A 25,771-nucleotide genomic window follows, 5' to 3' on the forward strand; every position below is an offset into this window, starting at 1 on the left:
GACAATTTGTAAACCTTCTGAAATTGGTCTGATATGAAAACTCGATCTTTCCTGACTTAGCTCAGTGTTTACTTTATCAAAGGGAAGCTGTAGCCTGCCACCTCGCCAGGTGGTTGGGCTCAAGTGGATGTCACCAAGGAGCTAGTTCCGTTCCTGAGCGTATTAATAAGTTCCTCCACTGGGGCATATTCAGCTATTAACTTAAACGGGAGACTTGGAAACTGATTGTGAGGTGACAAATTTCCAAGGAAGGCAGAGGCAGGAAGTGATTGCATGTGACAGTTTCCCTCTTGCTCCTGTCTACCCCCCACCCCCACCCCTCTCTCTCTCTCACACACACACACACACACACACACACCTCTATAGTGGTACACCCGGCCTGATGTCACCCTGCCTTGGGCTTCCGATAGCAGGCTAACATTTCCAGACTGCATTCCTGAGGTCTGCTTACTCCTCTTCTACTCTGGGAACCTGCAGTTTGGCTGCTTCAGAAAAAGGATTGCTTTCAGCGCCAGCTCTTTGTATACGTTTGCTTTTTTTTGTTTTTTATCAAGAGCACAAAGTGTGTCCTGTCTTTCTGCGCATTAAGTTTTTGATTAGCATTCACACAAAGAGGAAAAGTAACTATCTTCTCTATTCAAAAGACAAGACAGGCATACTTTGACAAATCCATACAGCGTAATCAACAGTCTTCAACTGGCTGGCTTCTGGACAACAAGCCTTTAAATTGTACACCTAATTGGCAAGCTGGAAAACCCATTCACTCAAGAGCACACACTGAAACCTAAAACCTTGACTTGCACTTTCTAAAAGTAGACTTTGGGAGAGATCTGTGGCCACTGCCTGTCACCAGTTTAATTCATGCCCCACTTGCTCCACAACACCCTCAAAGAAAAGAAGGGGAGCCAATGTTGCCTATCTTGTTTTATAAGCTATTCATTCACACAGGAGCGGGGATGTTCCCATTTTGTCCGGTGGTCATCACTGGTAGCTATTAACAGTGGAGAATAACATTGTTCTCATTTCTGCTACTGTATGTAGATCATTCGCGTCATTCTTGATTTTGGTTTTGGCAGGACAGTTTGTTTTTCCTGCACTGCTGGACAACTTACGTAAGGCTCTGTTATGCCCCAAACTAATTGGGTTGAATGATATATGTTGATTCAGTGAATGAGGAAAAAATAATTGGAACGCTGTGTCCTGCTGCTAAACGTTGGTTTAAGGGTCGAAGTTTTTGACCGCAACATTCCTGGAAAGAACTGTGTTATTATGCCATGATTTCACATTAAAGTTGACCTCAGAGAGGGAGAACCACTGTTCACAATAAAGGATCAATATCAAACATCTCATTTATTGTACACAGATTAGGGGGAAATTATATTTAAATTGGATTTATGAAATAAAAATTATATAAACTTTTAGAACTTACTAAATTGAGATTAATAAAACATTTAGAATGATGAAGGTCACTTCAGCACTCTAATCTCTGCTGTCCTTAGAAGCAGAGTCCTCTCCAGCCTCTAGCACTGTAACTTCATCACCTCACAAACCATGGAGCCACACTAGTATGTCTTGTGAATTTTATCTGACTGAGAACTGCGCCCAGATTTTTCAAAAATGTGCCATATGAATCTAAGTGATTAAGGCGAGGGTGTAAACGGAGAGGGTGAGCTCGGTGGTTGGCGTGGAGGGGCCGTGCATGTCTGCGGCGAGCTGCACCTGTCTAACTGCGCTATAGGAGCAGGACCTGCATGGGGCCCCAGGGTGGAGCTCAGCCAAGGGGCAGCAGAAGAGGAAGGTAAGGAGGAGAGGCTCAGCTGGAGGTTGGGCTGAATGTGATTCCTCTGAGAATCTCTCCCACCGTGTGCTCACCAAAGCTATAAATAACCTTTATTAGGTTTAAGTGGAATTAGTGGAGATGTTAGTCGTCAGCATGCTCACAGATATATAGACATGGACTTTCTGACATAAGGAGAAGGAAGAGTGGGTAGTGTTAATAATAAAAGCCTTACACACACACACACACACGTACACTCACACAGGAGAATGCATTTGTGCAAATGGACACGGACATGGATGCAGTAGATATCACAAGTAAAAAGATATATATATTTTTTCCATTTAATCAATTTCTATATTTGCATATTTCTATTTAGGATCATTATGGGTGCTGGAGAAAATCCTTCAATCCAGTGTTGGCAGGTAAGGAACCAGACTGGCAGGTCACCAGTTTATTGCACAGGGAGCGTGTCTATGTTTCCCAGGGTCTTAAGTTCCCAAAGTCCCATGTTCCCTGGGTCCTATTTCAGGGTCTTGTATTCCCCAGTTCAATATTCTGTTAACACACATTAACCCTCCCATTGTGCTCTAGTCAAATTTGACCCATTTGATGGGTTCCCACAATTGTGTGCCATACAAATTTGGGGAACATAGGACATTGGGAACAAGGGAATGACACACATGGCATGGACAGCCAAACACACACAGGCATATTTTATAAGGACATGCAATATCAAGGACTGTGGCAAAAAAAACTGTCCAGTTGTTCTCTGACATGAAGAGTTTTAAACCTCCTTTACTTGTTGTCATAAAATAAGCAACTAAATGACTCAAGGATGTGAAGTAAGAAAATGTAAACTTTATTGCAACTTTCTCATTCTAAGTTCTCTGATTTACAGAAGAGAAAAAACACTTGTAATGGCACAGTCATCGTAATATGTACATTGCTGATACTGCAATAATCCAGACACTTGTGTTGTCCAGATTTAAGAGTGGCATATCAAGGCGGCATCATGATTGCTCAGTCTGTAGAGGGAAGGAATAACACATCAAAGCTTTTCCTGCAACTTATACATGAACATACCACAGCATTCCATAAAAGCATTAGAACAGGAACTAGAAAAGCTCCTCACATGAAAGGGCTCGGTTGGGAAATCACAGTTTGTCCATTGTACATTCAGCTCTAAGAGAGATTAAGACGTTGATGTGTTCACAACATACTGTGTTGTACTAAGACATTTGGTGATTTGATAAGCTTCAGTAGACCTGAGTGTTGGAGTTGATACAGTAAACTTGTTAGATCAAAGTTACACAGTCAATTTAGTGGTAAAGCATTCACTAAGTGATAAGTTTCCAGAGTCTGAATCATCACTGCTGGACTGTTAAGAATATCTTGTGAAGAACAAATCAACAAAGAAAAACACTGCCAAAGAGCACTGTCAACTAATTAACTCTACATAGAGCAGCGTATCATGGTGCAAAGGTTGTTAAATTTCTCCATGGGCTGATTTTGAATATCACCACAAAAGAAAATCAGTTATCTCATTCACATCTCATTTGCTTTGATCATTTAGTCAGGGTTCAAACCAAATGAGAAGATCTCGCACATAAAGAACGCAACTGAAGTAAAGCAAGCCGGGGAAGTAGATGTGATCACAAGCACAGTCCAAAGAGTAGGCTAAGTGAAGGTTCACATGAGGACAGCAGTGTAATTGTTCTTGCTACTTACTGACGGTTTGTGTCAAGTGGCCACTGCAACTCTGTGACTGTCAGTGGCAGGTAATACTTTCAACAATGTCTTCTAAATCAAAGATGGCTGCAATAGACATTTCTTACATATGAGAACATCATATATGAGGACCCCACCCCCCCACCCCCCATCCTATTAGAGGAATAGTTCAACGTTTCAGGAAATATGTTTGTTCACTTTTTTGTTGAGAGCGGGATGAGAAGTTTGATACCACTGTCATATCTTCCTGTTGATTAAGAAGTCTACACACAGAAGACAGTTAGCTTAGCATAGCATAAAAACTGGAGGAAGTCACTGCTTCTGGCCGAGAAATAGTCCAGCATATAACACCACATAAAACTGTTACTTTATCTTTTTAACTTTTGTTTTTGCATGGATGTTAATTTGTGAGCCTTCGAGGGGCTTGTAGTCAGGTTTTGCTAGATTTGGACCAGACTGGCTGTTTACCCCATTTCACGTCTTTGCAGCAAGCTAAACTAGCTTCATATTTATTGTACAGACATGGGAGTGTTAGCAGTCTTCTCATCTAACTCTCTGCAAGAAAGCAAATATGTTCATATCACACTGTTATTTAAAATATCCTTTACACCTCTGTGGTGTTGTCAACAAGACTTGCTTTAGCACTCATGAAAAAGCATAACACAACATCAGACAGTTAGTTAAACAAAAATGAGCAGCTCATTTAAAAGCCCATTCTACAGCAGGTTAGTAAGAAGGTTAACTCTAATCTAAATTCAAATATTGTCAGAGTTACAATGACAGTGGCTTGGCCTCAACTTCATGTGGCCTACAGTACTAAAGGACATTCAGATGTGTCCAACGAGTGGTATGTTGATTAAACAATTGTAAGCATAAGTGCTAAGGGGTGATAGGTTGTTGTGTGTGATGATTCTGCAAAGCAGTGAAAAACCATAACTTGAGGTACATTCATAAAACAACAGCCCTTTGGCCTGATAAGTTCAAGTAAAGGCCTTTCCGATGAGTGAGCAAGACATACGGTACCACGTTGCTTCGGTTCTCGTACGAAGGTTTCTTTGAGCTAATGTCATCCCAATAAGCATTTCCCCTCGAAAAAGCCCTTTCAAACATCTTCCTTTGTCCTTCTATATCTTCATTTGGTCTTCTTGAGAGATTCAGATTCTTTTTTAAGCAAACAAGGCGCTTGCTTTGTTCCTCCTTATCAAGACAGCCAGCAGCAACTAAAAATTTAAAGACTGTAGAAATGCAGTATGTAAACACACAGATTTCTCTGGAAGTTACATACACACACAAAAAAAGGCAGAAAAAGTCCAGAAACAAATCAGCCAAGAGGTAAAACCAATTAACATTTTTAAAAAAGGAAGAAAAAATAGTCACAAAGGAAAAAAAATACAAATAAATTTGAACTGTAAAGTGCAAGTATAAAAAATCTTTCTACATATTATCTCAAGACAGAGCCTTGAGACAGGGTCAATGGTCTTTAGTGGAAAAGTGCAAGTTGAGAACAGCACGAGTATTAATAAAAAAAAAGAAAAAAAAAAGAATTTGATTCAAAACAGTAACAGGATGAGTCAGGTGACTCGGTGGATCATTTATGTAACTCAGCTTCTCCGTAAGAAAACGGCCACCTCCTCCAAGGGCACAGGGTAGTCCTGTAGGAACGTCCCCCCATCGAACACCTGAGCGTTCTGGCTGTCCTGCCACTGAAAGCCCCCATCAGGCAAATAAATATCCCTCTTCACTGCCCCCTTCTCCACCACTGGTGCCACCAGGACCTGGAAACAGGCAACAACACACACACATATCAGTTTGGTAAAACAAACCCAGATGTCAGAGAGATTGTACACTTAATTAGCAAGACATCAGGTTACAGTTAGGGGCTGTATGCCAAGCATATCGAATGCTGACAAGAGGAACTTAATCCCTTCCCATCAGAACTCCATTAAGTCACCTCGTCTCCGATGAGGAACTGGTCATCGATGGTGAAGGTCATGGGGTCGCTGGGACTGAGCCACCACATCGGCCGGTAGATGGGGTTTCCCGTCATCTGCCACTCCTCTGCATACTTTTCTATCAGCGGGACCACATCCCTCTGGTGCTTTGCTATGTAGGTCTGAGTGAGGTTTAACACCTATTGATCACAAATAGATCACAAATAGAAGGAAGACTTAGACATAATGAGTATTACAGAAAAAATAATTAGGAGGGAAATAATCTATTACAGAAGTTAGCTCATGAATAATCTCTGTAGGATAATCATCTGCTTTTTTGTGGAACTGTAGCAGCTAGAGCTTTTACTAATATCCAGACAAATACATTTTCAAGAAATCTACAGCAACTTAGAAACTGAAACCAATAAAAAAAACGTCCCATCCTAAACTAAATCATCTGCCACAAGGATTTCAGGACAAGAATAATATTGACAATGAGGTCTGTTAAAGACATTTGTGCCATCTCTACACCCAGACATGCAGACAGAACTTAAGAGCAGCTCATTGTTGACTTAGTGAGTTTAACACTGTCCAAGTCTTTGTCCTGTCTCCCTCTGGCCACACTACTTCAGCATTCCTGGAAGGGTCACATCCTCTTCAGTGTCCCATGACAAAAACAAAACTTGACCGCATCTATAAAAAATGTATTTTTATGAGTTGGGATTGAGAACATTTGTAGGAATGAGCTTGAAGTCACAGCCTGGGTTTGAGTGGATCTTTCTCTAATTGAGAAGCCAGGCATGTGTGTGGGTTTGAGGTTTTTATTGCCATTTGATTCCAGTGCGGTCGCTGCTGTGACCTGTCTGTGACTGACTGAAGTCTCACACATTCTGGAAATAAAGGTGCGCCACATTTTAAACTACAGTAAAATGCCCATAAAACCAAGTCATTTATCACACGTAATGCGGCAGCCTGTTCTCCTCTAAAAAGTCTTCTCAGTCTCACTTCATTTAAGTTTATAAGTTGAAGGCCATGCAAGAGACCAAAATGGAAAACATTGCTGCTGTCAAATGTTTAACTGTCCAAAGGGCCTATTTTTATCTTTGTCTCGCAGCACAAGTCACAACCAATATATTGTGCTGCCTCAGTCCTCTCCTAGTGGAAAAAAGCAGTTGATCACTCCCACTCTGTCACACTTGTCAATTACTCATGGAAATCTTAATTGCCACAATAAAGTATTTTTCCAAGACTTGTCCTCAAATTCATTATCATTCCTGCTGAAGTGGCTCTCAAGAGCGAGCCATAAATCTAGAGGAGGGATTGTAATTCAGAACAGATGGACTCTTAACCACAGGTGATGTTGGGAGAAGGCCAAACAATTGCTCCTATTGAGGGAAGAGGGGAAGGGCAGCAGAGGGGAAAAATAGCCTTAATAGCATCAAGTGCTTTTCAGTGTGGGAACTGGGGCTCTGGCACCATGTCGTCAAACATATCGATATCTGTCACCGGACTTTCTGAGACCGTAGGCATTGTTTTCCCACTGCGCACTCCAGCGGAGATGGATCGGGTTTAGTCCTGCCTCTCCTGCTTGTGGGTGGGGTGGGGGGGGGAGTTTTGATAGACCTGGACTCAGCAGACCTCATGCTCCTTTGGCTCGCTGACAATGGTGGGAACTTCTCGGCACTGACCCACAGAGGTGAGGAGAGGCTGCTGGGTCAATAAACTCTTTCTCTCCTGCCTCTTTTCATACGTAATCTAAACGCAGTCTAAGGAGGAAGGATAATCTCCCACTGCCTTTTAGAACATCTAATTGGCAGCATTCACACATCACTTCACTTGATCTCTCCACTGTAAATCCTCACAAGTGAAAATCTTGTTATCAAGTCTGGCAAAGAATGTGAGCCTACGATGTTGTCACTATTGTAATTTCATCTAATGTGGATGATGCAGCTGTCATGACAAGTGCCTCAGCCTGACGGCGCAGTGTGTTGAAGTGGAAAAGAGTTTCAAAAAACGAGGGTTAAATTCATTCATGCATTATACACAAGGTGCTCTGACTGGTTTGTAAAGGTGTTATTGGTTTATGGTTGTATACCCGATCCTCTCCGCAGATCCAGGGAGGCGTGTGGAAGCTGATAACGGGGAGAAAGGCTGCGATTTCCAACCAACGGATGAACAACTCCTCATCTGTGACCAGGTCTCCAGACAGAGAGCCACCTGTGGGGATAGAGGCAGATAGGTAGAAAATATTATCATACGCTGGACTGGTATTCTTCCAGTAACGAGTAAAAAAAAAATATCAGAGGAAAACAGGTTGTTGGAAGTGAGCCCCATTTTCTTTTGAAATGGCATGATAAAACAGTGAAATATTGTGGTATACAGATGTTTAACTTTGTCTCAAAGGCCTGAATGAGAAGACAAGTTCTGAATTAGTATTTATTCTGATTACTATAGTATACTTAAGTTTGTCTGTGAGTTGTAGATTTTGGTGTTGTGGCTTATATTAATTAGTAGTGTTTTGTAAGCCCATGTGGGCCAGGCTTACACGACACAATGATAGAAACTTCACAAATCCATTCATTCATACACTGATACAAGAAAATGGTGATTTAAGAAAATGAGAAAGATCCCAGTACAATTCTCACAGTGATGGATGGGATATACAAGGATAAAATGATGTTTTCATGTTAGTGCCATTATATCAGACCATTTATGACAGCTCTCTGTTTTCTCCACTTCAAAGTGAATACTTTTCTCACAGATATCAGCAGTCTGTGTGGCTGTGATCTGCCATCACAGGAATTTCAAATATTACAGGAATACACTTATTTTTTTTTTTTTTTTTGCCAGAAACCAAAAGATCAGATGAGTTCTTTAACAAAATAAAACAACCTTTTTTCAGTTACCACATAAGAACAAAATATTAACAAAGTGAGAGAAGTGGCCCATAGGCTGAGGTATTACCTACTGCATCAGGAATGAGGAAGTTGTATCCCAGCAGAGTGTGGTGCAGCAGGGAGGGAATGATGCCCTTCAGGCCCATTGGGCTCCAATCGGACTGCAAGGGGGTCATTCTCACAAACAGCGGCTTGTGGCTCGACCTGAGGTGCAAATAGAACCAGAGTAAGGATAAACATGATTTAAACTGAAAAGCGGACTGAAAAAAACCTATAGATTAAGATGCCTGAAAGCTTTACCGTGTCCCTGCTGTCATGATGGTAGAGTCTCCTATCCGTGTGGCCAGGTCAGCGAGCAGGCTGATGTACTTGTCTCCACCTAGAGCCTGCGGTGGCCGCAGGGCCTGCTCCTTAAACAGGTTCCCTTCGCCCCCCTCCAGCATGATGTATTCCATCCCCAAATGGGCCTGCAGGGAACCCACTCTGTCCAGGAACCAGCTTACTGCTCCTGGGTTGGTGATGTTCAGCTTTACACAGAACTTTCCTCGCCACTGACTCATCACAGGGATCTGAAGGAAAGAAGTAAATAGATTTTAATTTTAGTTAGTTTTACCCTAATATCACGTGTGTCTTGTTTCTTTTTTTTACAGTGTCCTCATAAGTTCAGTGTTTCAGACATGGAATTAAGACCAATCCAAATGCATGGGAAGTGGAGTTTCCTACTTTACAGGAAGGTGACGCTCTACCACAACACCACCGAGAATGAAAACAGAGTAAACCTCAGAGCAAGAATATAAATGTTGATAAGTGCTTTACAGGATGATGGATGCTCTCCAGTCAAGCCTCACCAGCTGTCCCTGAGGGGCTGAGGGGAGACTGAGCCAATAGGCCTCAGTGCCGTCCATGAGGGAGGTGTGGAACTGCGTGGTGTCCACGCCCAGGAAAGGGGACAGGGTGATGGAAATGTTAAGAAGCTTGACAAGTGGGAGGTCCCTGGTCAGTCTCTTGGACATCCCCCTTTTCCTGATGTTGAGGTAGTCATGGTCCTGCAGAGACACAGAGGAATACACTATGATAGAACTGCTTATTGTGTACACTGATCAGCCACAACATTAAAAACCAATTACTGCTTTGATTGTCTGATCAGTGTGTACTCTGATAAGGTCAACACTGTACTGCCTCATGTTTGCATTAGGGAAGCAGCCTAATAACAAACAATAACTGAATCAATAACTGCCTGCATTATTATCTAAATAATTTACATTTCCAACAATATGATGCACTAATGGAGCAATTCAAATGTATATTGGTATGAAATAAACTGGTGTGACAAATCATATTGATCTCTCCACTGTAAACTTGTAGCTGTGACAATATGACCTCTGTCAGAACCTTGAAACATATATCATAATCCTTTGGAATTTTCATGTTAAAGTCAAACAGAGATTTCAGATTACATAACTGTGGAGCAAAACCTCTTAAGAACACAAAAGTTGACCCCTGAAGGTGAAGCTGCGGTGGGAAGAAAGGGTAGATGAGCGCATATTATGTAATTTCTTAGAATGTCTTTTTTTTCCCCCTTAGTGTTCATTTGGTTCTGATTTTTTCCCGAATTTGAAAGTGACTTCCAAATATTTATCAAATTACACAAAGTAGACAAAAACTTGGGCTAGCTCCTAGTTGTTGTTTTTTTTAAAACTTGGTTTGCAAAAAGCTACGTTATTTATTGTCTTGGTAATAAGCTTAGAAACATGGCAAAGGTATTAATAACCCAAATTTTCTAATGCCAGCAAGCCATTCCAAACTAATATGGAAACTGGGAAAGAAAGGTCATAGTGTGACTGATAATTTATGAATACTTGTAAAACTGGAAGTGAAAGAGGGGTCTAGTTTCTACAGAGGATCATTGTTGCCAGTCACACTTCTGTAGAGCCTTACACTTACACTTAACTCCAGTTTTTGTAAGTTTCCATGCAGCACTGTATGCTTGGCTCGGCAGTTACTGAGTGTTTATATCTTTACTCTTTTTAATATCTTTGATAGGTTTATCTTTGTGCCAGAAAACTTGAGATTGTGAGTAACGGAAACTCTTGTCCACCAAATGTCATCCATCAACTGATGCTTGTTATTCCTCCCATTTTCTCCCCCTCTGTCTGTCCTTTCACACCTACTGAACTGATACTGGGAACATACTGTAAGCATTGTGAATGTAACATAGTGAGGTTCGCCATGTGAAACTCCTCTGCCTTCTCTTCTGTTGCACGGTCCAGGTCAAATCGCAGCATCAGGCCGGTGTCAGCATCACCTGCTCGAGTTAGTCTTGGCATGAGATCCCTTCGAATCTCAACAAACCTGATTCTTTGCCATCCAGCAGTTACCACACTCAGAGCAACCTGAGATCTGTTAGGAGTATGAAGGTTCTGTTTGTCTTCTCTCAGCTATATTTGTTTTGTAATGGAATATCCCCAGGTATTGACTTAGATCCACTTGACTGTAGTCCCGGTGGTCTTGTTTCCAGCCAGTTGCCAATAACATTTGAGGAAAGTAACCGGATAAATGTGAAACAATAATAGAAAGGAACCCAGCATTGCAAAGAATAGGAGAACATGACCTGCAGTTTTATATTAAAACTCACCAGATATACCAAATCACAGCTAAATAAATTTGAATACCTGAAAACAGCATGACATATCACATTTACAGGCTTTAAGGCATAATTCAAAAAGTGTCCTGCAGTTAGTGTGCACTCTGGGAAACAGATTTTTCAATGTGAAAGCAACAGGCCTTAAACCATCTTTTTTTCTACGTTGTGACATTTCGGTGAACCTGTCCTCCCTCTTTCATTCCCCACCTGTCTCCAGCGCTCTGGAGATCCACTTAAGAAAACTCTTTCATCCCGATCCCTGACCGGCGTTGAACCTCTGACCAGTGAACCCTCGCCAGCCTCACGGCCCAGATGGCTGAAGAGGAGGATTATGAGAGTCTACAGCTAACACGGTGCAAGACTTGGCCAGAGGTCGGGAGGTCGAATGAGAAACCTTTCGGCAAACCAGATCTGCATCGTTGTGTCACTGTGCTGTAGTGAATGTTCGTCTAGAATTAGGATGCAGAGGTGTTAAACAGTGATAAGTTTGCACAGTGTTAACTTATAGAAGCATTTCTTGGGGACTGAGTTAAGTGAGACAAACTTTAATAGAATCACAGAATCACTGTGCAAGATAACAAAAATTGCAGATAGAAAACTTTGGACACTGAAAAACTATTTTCTCAGTGACTTTAACTGTGAGCAATGGGGTCCTGTGCATTTGCCAAGGTTGGAACAGTTTTAGTTGGAAAGAAAATTAATGTATTTACGTTTTTGTCCTTTTTTCCTCATTGGTATAATAGTAATAATAATAATAATAATGTAGAAATCATATAGAAATACTTAAGATTTGAAACCAAGTTTGCTGGGGCTCACAATGATGAACAGCACCATGAAATGGCCTCTTACGTCCTAGATTCTTTGACATTTTTCCTGTGACTGAAATAGGCTATTGGGGTTGCTCATAACCTAATGAGGAGAAATAGATCAGTGTAATTTTGATCGTAAACGTGGACACAGGTTGTTCACAAATATGCAATGGCTCGATTAGGTGGATTTTGTTTTAGTTTTGATCTGCTGGTTCAACAGAGAGTCCATTAAAAGATGTACTGTTGTAGAGAATGTAAAGGTGGTGGGGTCACATCTCTTGGTGAATTGAACTATTTGAAATTATTCAGGGTGATAACTTCTGTAGATGAACTTGAGCTGAGTGATTTTTTTTTCATTTGTTTTCAGATGAACACTCAGCTTCTTTCTTATCTACCTCTGTGCTGTCCTCACCTTTCTTCAGTCTAATATTGAACACAGAAACTCCTCAGCTCTGCACTGTTAAGGTTTAACTTGTGTAGTTTTTTTTCCTGTCCCCAGAGCAGCTTTGACTTAAAAATATTAGCATAACAAAAACTCAAGAGGACTCTGACCTTACAGAGATATGACATCCATGGTTCAGTGCAATAGTGAGACAGTGAGGGACACATACCATATCAGAGAGGAGGGTGGTGGAATGTTCATTGAGGCTGATGACTCCCTCCCCCAGCTGGTGTCTCTTCAGACGATTAGAGAAGATCCTCAGCTCCCTCTCCACCTTCGGGCCCGAATCCACATTGGTGAGCAGCTTCCAGAACGGCAGCCTACAAAACACACAGAGGGATCATGCAGGACCTGCTGCTTTGAGGAAAAAAGTTTATGACTCCCCAAATACCCACAAACTTTCAGTCAGTGCTCACAGATGCATCACTGCTTTAATTATTGGTATTATGACAAAACCCAGGCCAGGAAATTCTCATCTCCTCTAATCTTAATCTAAACTGAACTGACCAGAGCGCTTTCATGTTGGGCAGCTCCCTGTCGGGCTGGGAGAGCTGTTGCATGGCTTCCTGGTGAGCGGCTTTCACATTGTGGGCCACGCACACGGTGTACTGCAGAGGGAGACGCTCCATGCTGGGCAGCGACTGCAGGCAGAACTGCTGTCTGCTGTCCACCCCGAGCTGCAGGGGGATATCAGGAGACACGAGAACTGCAACACCTGTGCGGTGGGAAGAAGACAGGAGAGGACGTGTCAGACGAGTTCACCTCAAACAAACACAAGGTGTGGGCCTTGGTGAAAAGCAGTCAAAACCAAGGTGTGAGACAGTTCACTGCAGATTCCTCTTATATGACATAGTGCGCGAGTGTTACTGAGACTGGTATGAGTGTGATGGATGGAGTGTTGTGGGAGGTAGAGTGTAGGCTGTGTCAGCCGATATTGCTCCACTCAGATGTGAGAAAAACACTCCTTAGAATGAGATATAGCAGTATGCGGCTGGATGAGTTTACCTTGGGACTGCTGGCAATGTCTGAGTAGGTAGGTTACACAGCACACCAATCAGAGAAGGGTTGAGCGATATATATTAGTCAAGATGAATATTTGCTTTCATTTGTTTTCTCCTCTGGATTAGCTTCTTTTTTTTTTTTTTAGCTCCTTTAGAGGAGTAAAGTCTCACTCTCCCTGTGAGACCAGACCAGCAAGGAAGCAGAACCAAGAAGCAGAAACTCTGATAAAATAAATCAACTTTAGCGAAAGCTTACAGCAAAGAGACGCCCTATTTCCTCTCATACTGTATGTATACAGCGTTTCAGAGGCTGTGTGAAATGATAAGATTATGGGAAGCAGATAATTGTGTCCACAGATGTAGCTGCCCTGCAAGGAATGCCTCCTCCCTCTCAGGTTACGCTACCCCCCTCCCTACCCACACCACTTCTCACCCATCCTGACTCCCACCTTCTCCTCTCAACTTTAACTACCTTCCTCTCCTCTCCTCTCCTCTCCTCTCTGTTCTGCCTCTGCTGTGGGTCTATCCCACCTCAGGTCAGCAGAACCCAGTACCAGATGATCAGTCTGAGCCTTCAAACCCCTGGGCCCCTCTTGCTCGAGTTTTTTTGTACAATCGGCTCAAAGTGGCCAAACTAGGATTTGGGATTTGGAGTTGATCAATGGACAGATTAGGGTGCAAGACCTGCTTCCAAGGCAAGCAGACAGTCTGAGAACCCTGGGCTGTGAGCTTGGCTCGCTTCAGTCGCCCTCTCTAGTTTCAATGGGCTTACTGTTCTCATGCAGGCAGGGACCAGGAGCAGGCAGGATACTCATGTACCAGTTTATAATCAGATTAATAGTTTTCGGAGATCAGTATTCAAGTACTGCATAAAGCCTAGCAAAGAGCCTTCAACCTCAGGGTATTTCTCACGTGTTTGCAATGGATAATGTCAAAGAGATACTGGTAACACCTCAGCTGCCTCTCACATGGTATTAGGTCACCATCTGACTGGTTGTATACAGGTTCATAAATGGCAGATAAACTGAGATTTTTTGCAAGAAGACATTGTTATATGTTTAAAGCGCAAACAGACTGAATTTTGAATAAAGCAAAGGCGTTTTAAAACAGTGCATATCAATACTGTGTGCATACAGTGGAGAATAAAGTGGAGCAGTGGAGAAAATGTTATAGCTTTATGGAAGGATGGAAGTGGAATGCAGGCAGTGGAAATAGAGGCGACCAGAGTACACCAGACACCGAGCAGCCTCGTAGAATGATGTGCAGATACAGCAGGCTGCAAACAGTGTGTTTCACCAAAGTGCACACGGGGTGGAAAGTGGAGTTTAAGTTTGCGAGCATGACTTCTTGAGTCATATTTAATTTTTATGGGAAATGACACTGTGAGGCCTCGAGGAAATGGGACAGTCTGGTCAAAAACAGCTGTACCTTCTACTCCATCGTGGACTAAACATGCAGATTTGAATGTTAAATATATTAAATCCTGTCACGCATGTTTATACTGTACAACCTCTACTCAGAAAACTCTGCATGCATGTATTTTAGAATGGGAGAACTCCTAATCAAAAGTGAACTTCTAACCCTGGTTATATAAGTGCAGTGCTCTGTGCGACACAGACACACATCTCTGACTCAATAGTGTCTCTGGACGCATCTATAGTACCAGACAGGAGCAGGAATCAATAAGTGTTATTTAAAGAAAGTGAAGCAGGTTTGAGTTACAGCCAAGGTGGGGTGCCCAGGAGTTAAAGGGGAAGTGAGGGGGGACCCTATTTTTAGAACAATTCCTTAAACACTCCTAGCTTCCCCTGAAATATTTTCCACTAGCTCTCAAAAGTGAAATTATATGCCTGACTGGCTGTATCCACTCACCTTCAAAGCAGCAGATATGCAAAGGTAACAATGAATTAAGTTTATTGAGCAGATTTGAATGATTGGACACACACACATGCTTTGGTTTTACAGCTGTTGAGCGAACACGCAATTTGAGCAACCTCTGATCGCCTCCTCACATGAACATACTTATTTCCTCACGCACATTCACGCACTCTTTCTTTAATGGGAAACTGTAGACTTCCAAGAAAAACAGAGCAGGACTTATAGGACCATAAAGGTTCTGCACTTCCTCTTGCTCAGTCTGAGCTGAACGCATGGAGGTGGAAGCGGCGGTGACCCTTGTGCACCTTCTGAGGGGTCAGGAAGGTTTTAATGTGGCGTCTAGGCCCCTTGGAGAGAACGGCTGGCTTGGAGGAAAAACGCTGCCGCCTGACTCCCTGCTGCTGCGGACCAGATGGGCTGCGCTCTTTTACCTGTCATATTTATACTGTTATTTATGACACCTGTGCACGCTTACAGACCTGAGCAGGGTTATAAAACATGTGCATTGAAACGCTAACTGCGTGTGTGCGTGCAGTTGTGTGTGTGTGTGTGTTCAGGCATGTATTTCCTTAACAATGGAAACTTAGTTTCTGTGCCCAACCTCAAGAAATTGATGGCCACAAAACTGGGATCTTGCCATGGTAGTAAATTTCCAATCCCACTTATTGAAAAAATAATGAAACACTAAAGAGACTTTCTCTGCTCTATTCCTCTCATCAATCAGTTTTATTGTTTCAAGTGCGAGACGCTGTGTTCTGTGCAAATATCACAAGTAAAAATGTGTCGTTCTGACTATCAGAAGATCAGATGAAAAGAAGCCACATTCAAATGCTTTGATATAAAATTATTTTCGCTTTCTTTTACTGCAGTTAGCAGTAAAAGTTAGCAAACTGTTAAAGTAGTTCAGCACTAATGTTTCACTTAAAGTCAAGTAATGCTCTTAAACTGGTCTTTTTCAAATGGTCATTCAGTATTCAAGAAAGAAAACAAAACCTGACCTGAGCAAGCTGATTATGTCTCAGTTCATGGTTATGGTTGTGAACAAGCTACTAAAGCTAAGATTAAGATTAATATTAACTTTGTTGTCCACCTCAGTGGAAATTTGTCCTTGGTGGAATTACATACTCTGTACATAAACACACACCCTTAAGAAACATCCAGCATACAACGTACAAACAGTAATGCAACAAGCAGATAGCAGAAGTATTAGAAAACAGGTCTTCTAATTGAATAACACCCCACCCAGCACATACATTAGTGGACAGAAGCTGATGTATCAGTCCTTTATTTAAATAGCCTCTCTCTACTGTCTCTTGCTTGATGTCCTTGATGGAAAGTATTAGGTTGTGAGATTGACTGTGGAAAATCTTGTCAGATGATTTTCATTCGGTAGCCCTCTCATACAGGAGATGACAGTCTGCCTTTAACAAAGCTTCACTTGGCTAAGTGACTCATTCTTGAAGTGTTTCACCTCTTACTCGTCCGGGAGGGTCGAGGTTTCAGGGCAGCTGCCCGAGGACCTCCTGGTGACCCATTGAGTAACAAGGGTGGGGGTGGGGGTGGGGGTTGGGGCAGCTCATTTTCCTTCTACATGTAAGCTGAACATTTTAAGCATGTATCTCTCTGTATGTGTGAGTTGCTGATCTTAGTTCGGCATAAAGACAAAGAAAATGCTTTAAAAAAAAATACTCATCCAGAAGCTGTTCAGAATAATAAAAGAACATAACTAGAAGACAACAAGCTATTGTCTGTTATTATCTGGTACTGGAAGTTGCAGCAAAAACCACTTCTTTTCTGTGGATGTTTTGTACACAGATTGTTGAATCAAATTTTTATATTTTTGTGTCACTGATTATCTTGCTTTCTCTGATGTTGAACATTGAAGTACCATAATGGAAATACGTTTTTAGCATATAAATCTCTGGTGTATCAAATAAAGATGATTAAGTATCATAATCTGAAAGAAAAAAATGTAAATCTGTGATGGTTACATAACTTTCATCCCTATCTGTGTGTTGTGCTTGGCTGGTTCCCTCCCAGAGACCAACAACAAATGGGCAGAAGCAGTAAAGTATCATTTCTTTGGATCCCACATGGAAAGACTGAGTCAGAGATAGAAATAAAGACAAAGGAGCGGGAGGAAAAAATGATGGTAAAATGAAAGGTGGAGAGACCATGGGACTAAAGAGAGAGAAAATGAAGTAATGTGCATGCACATACGGACACATATGTGCAAGTGTGTGTAGGATGTGGTCTGATAAATTATGTCTGATCTGATCTGATCTCTGATACTTCATAAAGGGCAGCATGGAAAAATGCAGATTTGAAGAGACAGTAGATAAATTACTTTTATTGGATCCAAACTGCAAAAGAACGAGGTGATGTCAAAGTTACAGCTATCACACTCTCCCTGAAAACAAACAGGTTCTCTCCAAGCCCTTATTTGTAATCGAGATTTGGGGAGGCTTTGATGAGATCTGTCTGACGTAGGTCAGGTAACAGTATCTGAATATAACAATAAATTTGGATGACACAGAACCTGATGAAATCTAAATGCATAAAATCATTTCTCTGCCTGTGTGGACAATTAAAGTCCGTACATTTCTTAGTGTCTTGAATTTATTTGGTTATTTTGCTTATAACCATCAAATTGCAGATTTCCAATCAGTCATTTCAGTTATTTGGTTATTTCCCATTTTTGCAATGAAAAAAAAGTGCCTACTTACATTTTTACTCAGTATGAGCAACAGTGTTCTGATTCCCATAGTGACATTTATCGTTAGATACCCAGGTACTGTAATAGTAACAGACATGTAGCTAAGATGTAAACGAGGCTAGAAGCTCTGACATTTCGTTAATCATCAATTAACTGAAGGTTTTCAATGTGAAAACTAACTTCTAAAAAGCAGATACACACGTGTTAGCATTTAAAACAGCTGAGTTACAAATACTTACAAATACAAATACTACAAAATATTCTGCCTGAACAAAACTGTGTCCATGCAAGCATTTTAGCTATGGTACTATAGCGATAAAAATCCACGCCGAAGTAAAAATGTAGTTACTATGCTACTCAACAGTTTTTAGTTTTGTCTCATAAATTGTGAATGTAAATTGACAAATAATGAATAAATTAATCAAGCTGTGTGAGCAATGAAATGAATAAAAACAGTAGGAAAATAGATCTCGCAATAAATAACATTTTTAACGTCTTTATATTTTGATTTATAGCAATAAAGGTATTTTCAAATACTGGGCCTTAATAGACACCATAGAGCAATGCTGATGTTATTTAAGTGAATTATTAAAGTTGGTGCATCTTTAGCTACTTCATTTATTGTTTTAGGACATGAACACAGAGACAATTCCTGTCAGTTACTGTTACATCAGCATTATATCAAGCCAGCACACAGTTACTGTCATGTGATTTGACTATGTACAGTAATTCTTTTCTAAACTATACGTATCTACATGTCCACAGTTTATCCAACACTATTTCTGCTTATATTTGCTGACTGATGCACCATGTGAAATTGTATCCTCAGGATTTCAAGTCGAGTAAATGTAGGAATAAGCCCTTAAAGCTTTAGGACAGTGTCCCTTCTTATATTCTTAATGCAGGATGTGGCTTCAGTGATATCTAATCTGTCCTTAGTAGACCAGTTGTTTTTGTATGGATAAAGACAGGTGGGGCTATGACAAGTTCCTCCAGTTGGCAACACTCTCAAATGTCACTCTACTGCATGGTTGCATATATCCTCTCTCCTGTCTCTCTGCTTTACTTCTCTACCTCTTCTTTACTTACTCTTTACTCTTTTTCTTTATTCTCTTTTTTCAGCTATCACTCTACTATATGTGGTCTGTTGTTTGCTCTGTCACTCTGTTTCAGTCTGTCTGTCTTGCTCTTTAACCGTCCCCAGGAGTCCTCTTAGCTTAGTAACATCAGTCACAGCTCCATATTCCCCACCACATTTATAATGCGCCCCTATGACTAACTAGAGTCAGTGAAGACAGGTCCCATGCACACACTACGCCTCACATGTACAACAGAAATATCGCTGACAGTCAGAGGGTTCACGCAGCTGTGAAACCTAATATTACATTAAAACTGAAATATGTTTGTTTCTGCAAAAGCACATCCAGAAGAAAAAGGCTGCATCATAGCTCTGATGAGGACTTTATGCCAAAATGTGGATTTCTCAGTCCATTAATTATAGATAAAATTCACTGAATGATCAAGACATGCGGCGGCTCTTTCACTTTTTTTTATTACCACTGGAGCGCTGCCTTTCCTCAATCTGTTTTGGGGAAAACAAATACGCTGCAGTACTTTTTTCACCCAACTGAAACTGCAGAAGAAGTGCACCAGCTTTGTCTTGTGAACTCATAACTCATGAGAGTAAAACTGTGAGTTCAGATGGGGTGTCAGAAAAAGACATTTTAGACTCTAGTAATTCAAATAAATTCACTCATTGCATTATAAGCATGTTGTGACTGTGGTCATGTACTGAACCTGCAACTAACTTTGTAAAAGTGTGAAATCATAGCCAATGCTATCACCTTCCTGAGAGGAAACTGATAGTATTGGCTGAGAGGTGTAGAGTTGAACATGCCAATATACAGTGACTAATTTTTAAGTTGAGTTCACTGTTGTAGACATATGGAGAGCCCAGTCGCTGTCTTTTCTGTGTAATTTTACTTGGAAACACAACAATTAACCAAAATATGCAGTTATAAATTATACTGAGTCTACATTACAACAAAGATTTATTTTGTATATTGCCTTTATTTTACATTCTGTAAGTGATTTTGGGGGCTGCATTCAATTAGATTTGGTCGGTTTACATGCAAAAATAATAACGCTTCGCTGCCAAAACTAGGAACAAATCAATAATCTGATTAAGCCTTCACACGGCTGCATAAACTCACAATTTCCCATAATGATCTTGTTTACTATCCACACACACTAACATTTTTTTTCTCCATAAAAGCTGCTATAATTGTTTCCTGTCCCACCACTATTAACCACAACAGTAACACAGTTATGACTCTACCACTTCATGCTGTTCATCTGAGCCGCAGTCATATTGCAATTTTAAATGTGACGTTTCAGGTACAACTTTTGTCAGAGCTATTGGGAACATAAAGATGGAGAATGTAGCTGCATTTGGATAATATTAAAAAAAAAAAAAAAACATAACCAACCAGTCTGATGTGCACATGAGCACAGATGCTTGTGTTATTATTTTATCGGAGCCTGGTGCTGCTTGTATAGGATTTGAAAAAAGATTTATGCTTGGTAACCAGTGGATCTGATGTGCATAACTGCAATCTCCATTACACAAAAAAAGAGACCTCACTTTTCCAAGTGCAGCATGATTGTTAAACTCTCTGTTAGTGGTCTGATACACAGTAGCCTACAGTACCACTGTGTTTATCACTGTGTGTATCACTGTGTTTTTATTAGCAGTGTTTTTATTATTATTCCCAATATTTATTGCATGCCTTCGACCCTTTATCTTAAGTCTGTTGATGCTGCTGGAACTTTGAATTTCCTGTGCGGATTAATAAAGTATCTATCTATCATTCATCTACCCACTTAGGCATCTACAGGTGATATAAATGTTAGTATGGAGAGTCAGACAACAGTGTGATTGCACTGTTAGAAAATGAGGCAAACATATGAACATTAGCTTCAGGCTGAGCTTGTGCACATAAGGAGCCGATGAATTCATGTGCACACTGCACAGTTGTGAAATGTTGCAAAACAATAAAGCAATATTCTTAACACATGTCAAATCTGAGGCTTGAATGCTTAAACATTGTTAGATCTCTTTAATTTCTAACTGAGATATTTGCAGCAAGGAGGAATGAGACATGCACATGCACATCTACCCTGTCCGACGTCATCCACATCATTTTTCAATGATAATTTCTGCTGAACCTCAGTAGCAAAGTAGCCTGGTGCAATTTTCAGCACATCATCAGTTGTGAAAAATGATTCTCTCTAAGGTCAAATGTGCTCATTATGTAAACCCAAGTGCCAAACAAAAACATCCTTGAACTTTCAAGCAAGATATTATGTTAAATATACAGTACCTTTAATGCTCCAATGGGCATTGTTGTCATTGCTGAGCATCAGTTTGCTATGTTTGGGACTATGTACAGTATGTGTCTGTGCGAGTGGTTACTTGGCAACATTCAAACAGTTGTTCTCATTGGGGTCTCATCTCATCCATGTGTGTGTATGTGTTTTTCTTTCTCTGTGCAAAGCTGAACAGAGAAACAAAGGGTTACAGGGCCTTGATAATTACTGCCGTCCTCTCGCAAGGGGTTTCAATCATGTGACTTCTCATGTTAAGCCTGCCGATGGTGTTACATAAGATCCCAAAATGTGTGTATGGGTGTACGTGATCATGCATGTGTGCATTTGTGTCCACCAGAGTGTGAATGAGTGTGTGTGAGGCTACCGCTAACAATCACTGAAGTCGTAATAGATGATTGTGTCACCTCACTGGTTGATGCCATGCCCTCTATTGTGACCCGTTTAATGTTGTGGCTTACACACACACACACACACACACACACACACACACACACAAATATATTCAGCATATGTCTAGACAACTTCTGCGTGTGGTGTTACCAGTCTGATCACAATAATAACATTATATTTCTAAGTCTTTCAAGAACAAAGACTGGTTAGTTTCAGCAGGAGCTCAGTAAGCAAAGTCCACACAAAGCCAGCTTGAGAGGCCAGAGTCCCTGAGGTTAATGCTATACCAGCTACCACACAAACACACATGTACGCACACACCACAAACGTTCCTCATCAGTCACATTAACCATTCACATCCGCCAGTGGTCCCTGCCTCCCCCCCTTTGCCCCCTGGATAAAATCTAACACCCCCCAAAATAACCCAGTGAGTTATAAGAGTCAGCAGGGCTCTGATCCAACCTGCCCTTTTAATAGAAACAAAAGGCAATTACCCCGGTATCCCTAAGAGTTAATTTAAGATGCTAAAGGTGGTTTGTGTCTCTTTGTAGTGTAATCTCTAAATTAATAAACTGAGATGCCGCAGACAGTATCGTGTTACGCTCTATTTGTGGGGCCAGGCGTCCCATCTAGTCGCGGTGGCTGTTGTTTTGGAGATGCTGGGTTCTGGAGGTGGCCAGACCGTTTTTCTCAGCTCAAACACAAACAAACAACGTCCACTGTGAGCGGTGGGTGGGGATGTGTGTGTGTGTGTGTGTGTGGGGTGGAGGGGGTAAGAAAACACAACGACACCCACAGGGCTTCCCTCACGCCCTGGGATTCACGCCACACGCCGTATACTCGCTGATGTGGGGTCAGATTTCTCCCGAGCCCCCTCACTAACCCCACACCAGTGGCAAGTGTGGAAAAACTCTTGACCCCTTGCCATTTTGAAGATTTTGAGAAAAGATCATCTCTCATTTGAAACAGGCTTTTGTGTGAGGAGGAGTTGTGACTATCATGAGACAATCTGTGATATAAGAGATTGATCCCAACCATCACCTCTTACCTGACGAACCCAGGAAGTAGCGTTCCAGGGCAGAGCCGAAGCCTGAGGGATTGTCCCTCAGGTCGCTGACGATGAAGGGCTGCATGGTGGCGTTCTGATCATTGATCGGCCACGTCTGACCCCGGACGCTGGCTCCACCATACCAGGACACGTTGGTCATGGAGAAGCAGTCCTGGAAGGATATATACACACACACATCACACACACACACAGACATACATATGCAGTCACACAGAAAAACAAAAGCAGCATAAGAAAGAGACACATGAGGAAAAGAAATAGGTAGGAAAAGGTTTATAAAGACAGAGTGAAGACTGAAACAGCAAATGAACATATAAAACTGATGCTGAGGAGACTTCATTGAAGAAAGAAAATATATAAAGGGAAATATATAAAATATTGAGTAGTAGAGTTGAGAATTAAAGGAGCCACATGAGACAGAAGAGGACAGAAGAAAATGCAAGTCTCATTTGTCTTGTTTTTTGTTGTTGTTGCTTTTACATTTGACAACCTTTGAAGGCACATCTAAACAACCACCAACATTTACTGAATATTTGAGACAGTTTATAAGAGCTTCCCAATACTTAAATGAAAATGAGATGTATTTGACATGATGTAGCTGATGTCTTAGAGTATGGATGGATCTAATCTTTGACATTCAGTGTGAGTTACTGCGGTGTATGTGATGGCTGCTACATGAGACTGTCTCAGAAAGCATCGCACGCAGAAGGGATTGAGTGACAAGAGTGTTTTCTAAGAGAAAGCCCGTCCCTTCCTCAAAACGTCTTTACGCGCGTGGGGGTGGAGGTTGGAGGGTGGAGGGGGGCAAATGGCGCAAACCGGGGGTGGGAGCTCATTTATTGCAAGTCAGCAAGAACAGGTGCCAATGGGTCACCTGAGAGGCACCGTAGGCAGAATTTTGGAAATGAGAAAAAATCAAAACTGGAGAAAATAAGGGTGACTTCAGTTTGGAAAGATTTTCTGTGAGCAGTCGCGCCACATGACACGGAGTTATGGCGAGGAATGTTCCAGTGGGGACAGATTAACCTCCCCAAACATCCCAATAGTTAAATGCCTTTGATAATTAAGCTGGGGTGGTGGGGGTGGGGGGAGTACAGTAAGTACTGTGCATGTAAAAATGCACAACAACTGTGGCGAAGCAGATTTGAAGACGATTGGTATTCCGCACAGTGCGGTTAAAACACGGGCTGTTAAAATGTAAAAAAAAATCATGCAAACTACTATTTATTTATTTATTTATTTATTTATTGTCTAGAACTTAGCTCAACTCAGCTCCAATGAGCCCCGGGAACATTATTTATGTGCATTGTTTCATACAATTTAACAGGTGGCAAAAGTTTAAGAAACTGAATTTCAAAACAATAAAGAATAAATATAAAATCAGTAAGTTTTTTTTTTAAAATCAAAATCATACACACCACACCTGCTGCAAAAATCCGTGTTTTTACGCAACTTTTCCAATTAAAAAATGATCACACTGCTCGTTTATAATGCAGTATCCTGTGCCTTCATATTATTATATGAACAGGTGGCCGTTGAAATCAAGTAATTGTGGGCACATCACCCATATAAAACAAACACCCGATTGTATAAGAATTACTATTGATATGGTGTTTGCAGATTTTGAAAGTGAATAGGGGCCTGCTGAATGCAGCATTTAGTCAAATATATGTTTAATACTATGCAACAGTATCACACGCCAATAAACTGTGAGTAAATCTATGAGTGCGTTTTTTAATTTTGAGTAAAAGAACGTCAGAGGATTCTGGTTGTGTTTTAGTGTCTGGCTCTCTGTGCACACTGAGAGAAACCCTACCTTCAGCTCCACATGACAGTGCACCGGCGCCCAAGTCATACTGTAACACTCCGTCTCCGTCTCCTCATTCACTTCCAGCGAGATCTTCACCTCGGCCACCGAGTCCCACGTATAGCAGAACTCCGTTTTGTTCAGCCAGCACAGGTTCCTCACGAAGGGAACCTCGATGTCGGGGTTCCCCACGTTCCCGACGTCTATCTCCACATAGGTCTTGTCCTCCGTCAGGGTCTGTATGACCAGCGAGTGGGTTCTTCTCTCCCAGATCAGTCCGCTAAAAGTCCCCCTGAGGATCCAGTTCTTGTTGGGCTGGTCCACCACTTGCCAGTATATGATCCCGATGGTCATTACGAAGAAGACGGCCACCCCGAGACAGGCAATAGCTCCTTTCCAGGTCTCGTTCATCTCCTTCAATCCCGTGTCCCATGTTACCTCTGGGATGGGGCTAGGGTTCCTATTTCGAGCGTGGGGCATGTTGTTTTTGAGATCAGCAAAGAATCAAACACAAAAATTGCTGCAGAAATCTCTGTGCGTCAAAAAATCTCTGTCGCTTCATCATGTCATGGTGTTTTCAGTGAGGCTACAGGGTAAACCAGCCTACTTTTTTTTTTTTTTATCTTTACACCGTTTACACTGTTGATTTTTTTTGCGCAATTGTGCCAGCAACAGAGACCTGTCATGTGAAGAAAGCTGTGAGAAAAAAAATCCCAGCGGTAAATAAAACAGTATGAATTAATAATTGACTTACCACATACTGCTGCTGGTTTAAAAGTGTTGGATTTGTAAATTGCATTGGCTGCAGTGAGCTCGTGAGCAGCCCCAAGCCGGGTTTGGCAGCAATGCCTACGAATAGCTCCTAAGACGCTGTCTTGCTTGCCCTGCACTTTCTGACGTAACGCCGGGTTGTTTCTTCAGAGGAAAGGTAGAGAGAGGGAAATGGGGGATCAGGAAGGTTTGGCAGAGTCTCGGAGCTGCCCGCCGAGGCGAGGAGGCCACGGACAGCCTGGAAGGGAGGGACCCCCATGCGTGCTCGTAAACTCTCCGTGCGCTCTCCGTGCGTAAAAAGACTGTAGGGACTTGTCACCCAGTGGTTTGGTGGACGGTGAGGGGCGTCAATTGGGCATGGCAAGGTTGGGAGACTTGCCATGCCTTATCCAAATTTGATCTCGTGGCGTCTAACATTTTAATGGAGAGCAAAGAGTGATGTCTGAAACCCGATTTCAAAACCACAAGTGGTGTTAGCAGTGGAATATCTCAGACCAGCGCGGTCTTCGTGTTATGTG

At 41.7% G+C, this 25,771-nt stretch overlaps 1 protein-coding gene across 2 annotated transcripts; it reads right to left on the reverse strand.

Annotated features, from left to right (window-relative positions):
- Positions 1–2,618: 2,618 nt before the first annotated feature.
- Positions 2,619–25,542, reverse strand: si:ch211-236l14.4 (SITS-binding protein). Of its 2 annotated transcripts, XM_018664403.2 has the most exons (11): positions 25,237–25,542; positions 24,492–24,942; positions 22,655–22,826; positions 12,739–12,946; positions 12,401–12,551; positions 9,185–9,382; positions 8,637–8,905; positions 8,404–8,540; positions 7,535–7,656; positions 5,460–5,639; positions 2,619–5,283 (listed from the first exon to the last, which is right to left on the reverse strand). In XM_018664403.2, exons 1-11 carry the CDS (start codon positions 25,239–25,241, stop codon positions 5,110–5,112), a joined length of 2,067 nt encoding a protein of 688 aa, XP_018519919.1. In that variant the 5' UTR covers positions 25,242–25,542; the 3' UTR covers positions 2,619–5,109. The 2 variants fall into 2 exon arrangements, with proteins under 2 accessions (XP_018519919.1, XP_018519916.1); XM_018664400.2 differs by having other exon boundaries at positions 24,492–25,542.
- Between the last annotated feature and the right edge of the window lie 229 nt (positions 25,543–25,771).

Source organism: Lates calcarifer, linkage group LG10 (genome assembly GCF_001640805.2).
Source record: "Lates calcarifer isolate ASB-BC8 linkage group LG10, TLL_Latcal_v3, whole genome shotgun sequence".
Lineage (NCBI taxonomy): Eukaryota > Metazoa > Chordata > Actinopteri > Centropomidae > Lates > Lates calcarifer.

What these genes read in the sequence shown, in the direction of transcription:
- si:ch211-236l14.4 (XM_018664400.2), bottom strand. Translation starts at nt 24,962, where the DNA reads ATGCCCCACGCTCGAAATAGGAACCCTAGCCCCATCCCAGAGGTAACA. An exon ending in CAGCCCCTCAGGGACAGCTG is followed by an intron (nt 8,906 to 9,184) that starts GTGAGGCTTGAC and finishes TCTTTCCTTCAG; the next exon opens with ATCCCTGTGATGAGTCAGTG. An exon ending in CCTCATTCCTGATGCAGTAG is followed by an intron (nt 7,657 to 8,403) that starts GTAATACCTCAG and finishes CTATCCCCACAG; the next exon opens with GTGGCTCTCTGTCTGGAGAC.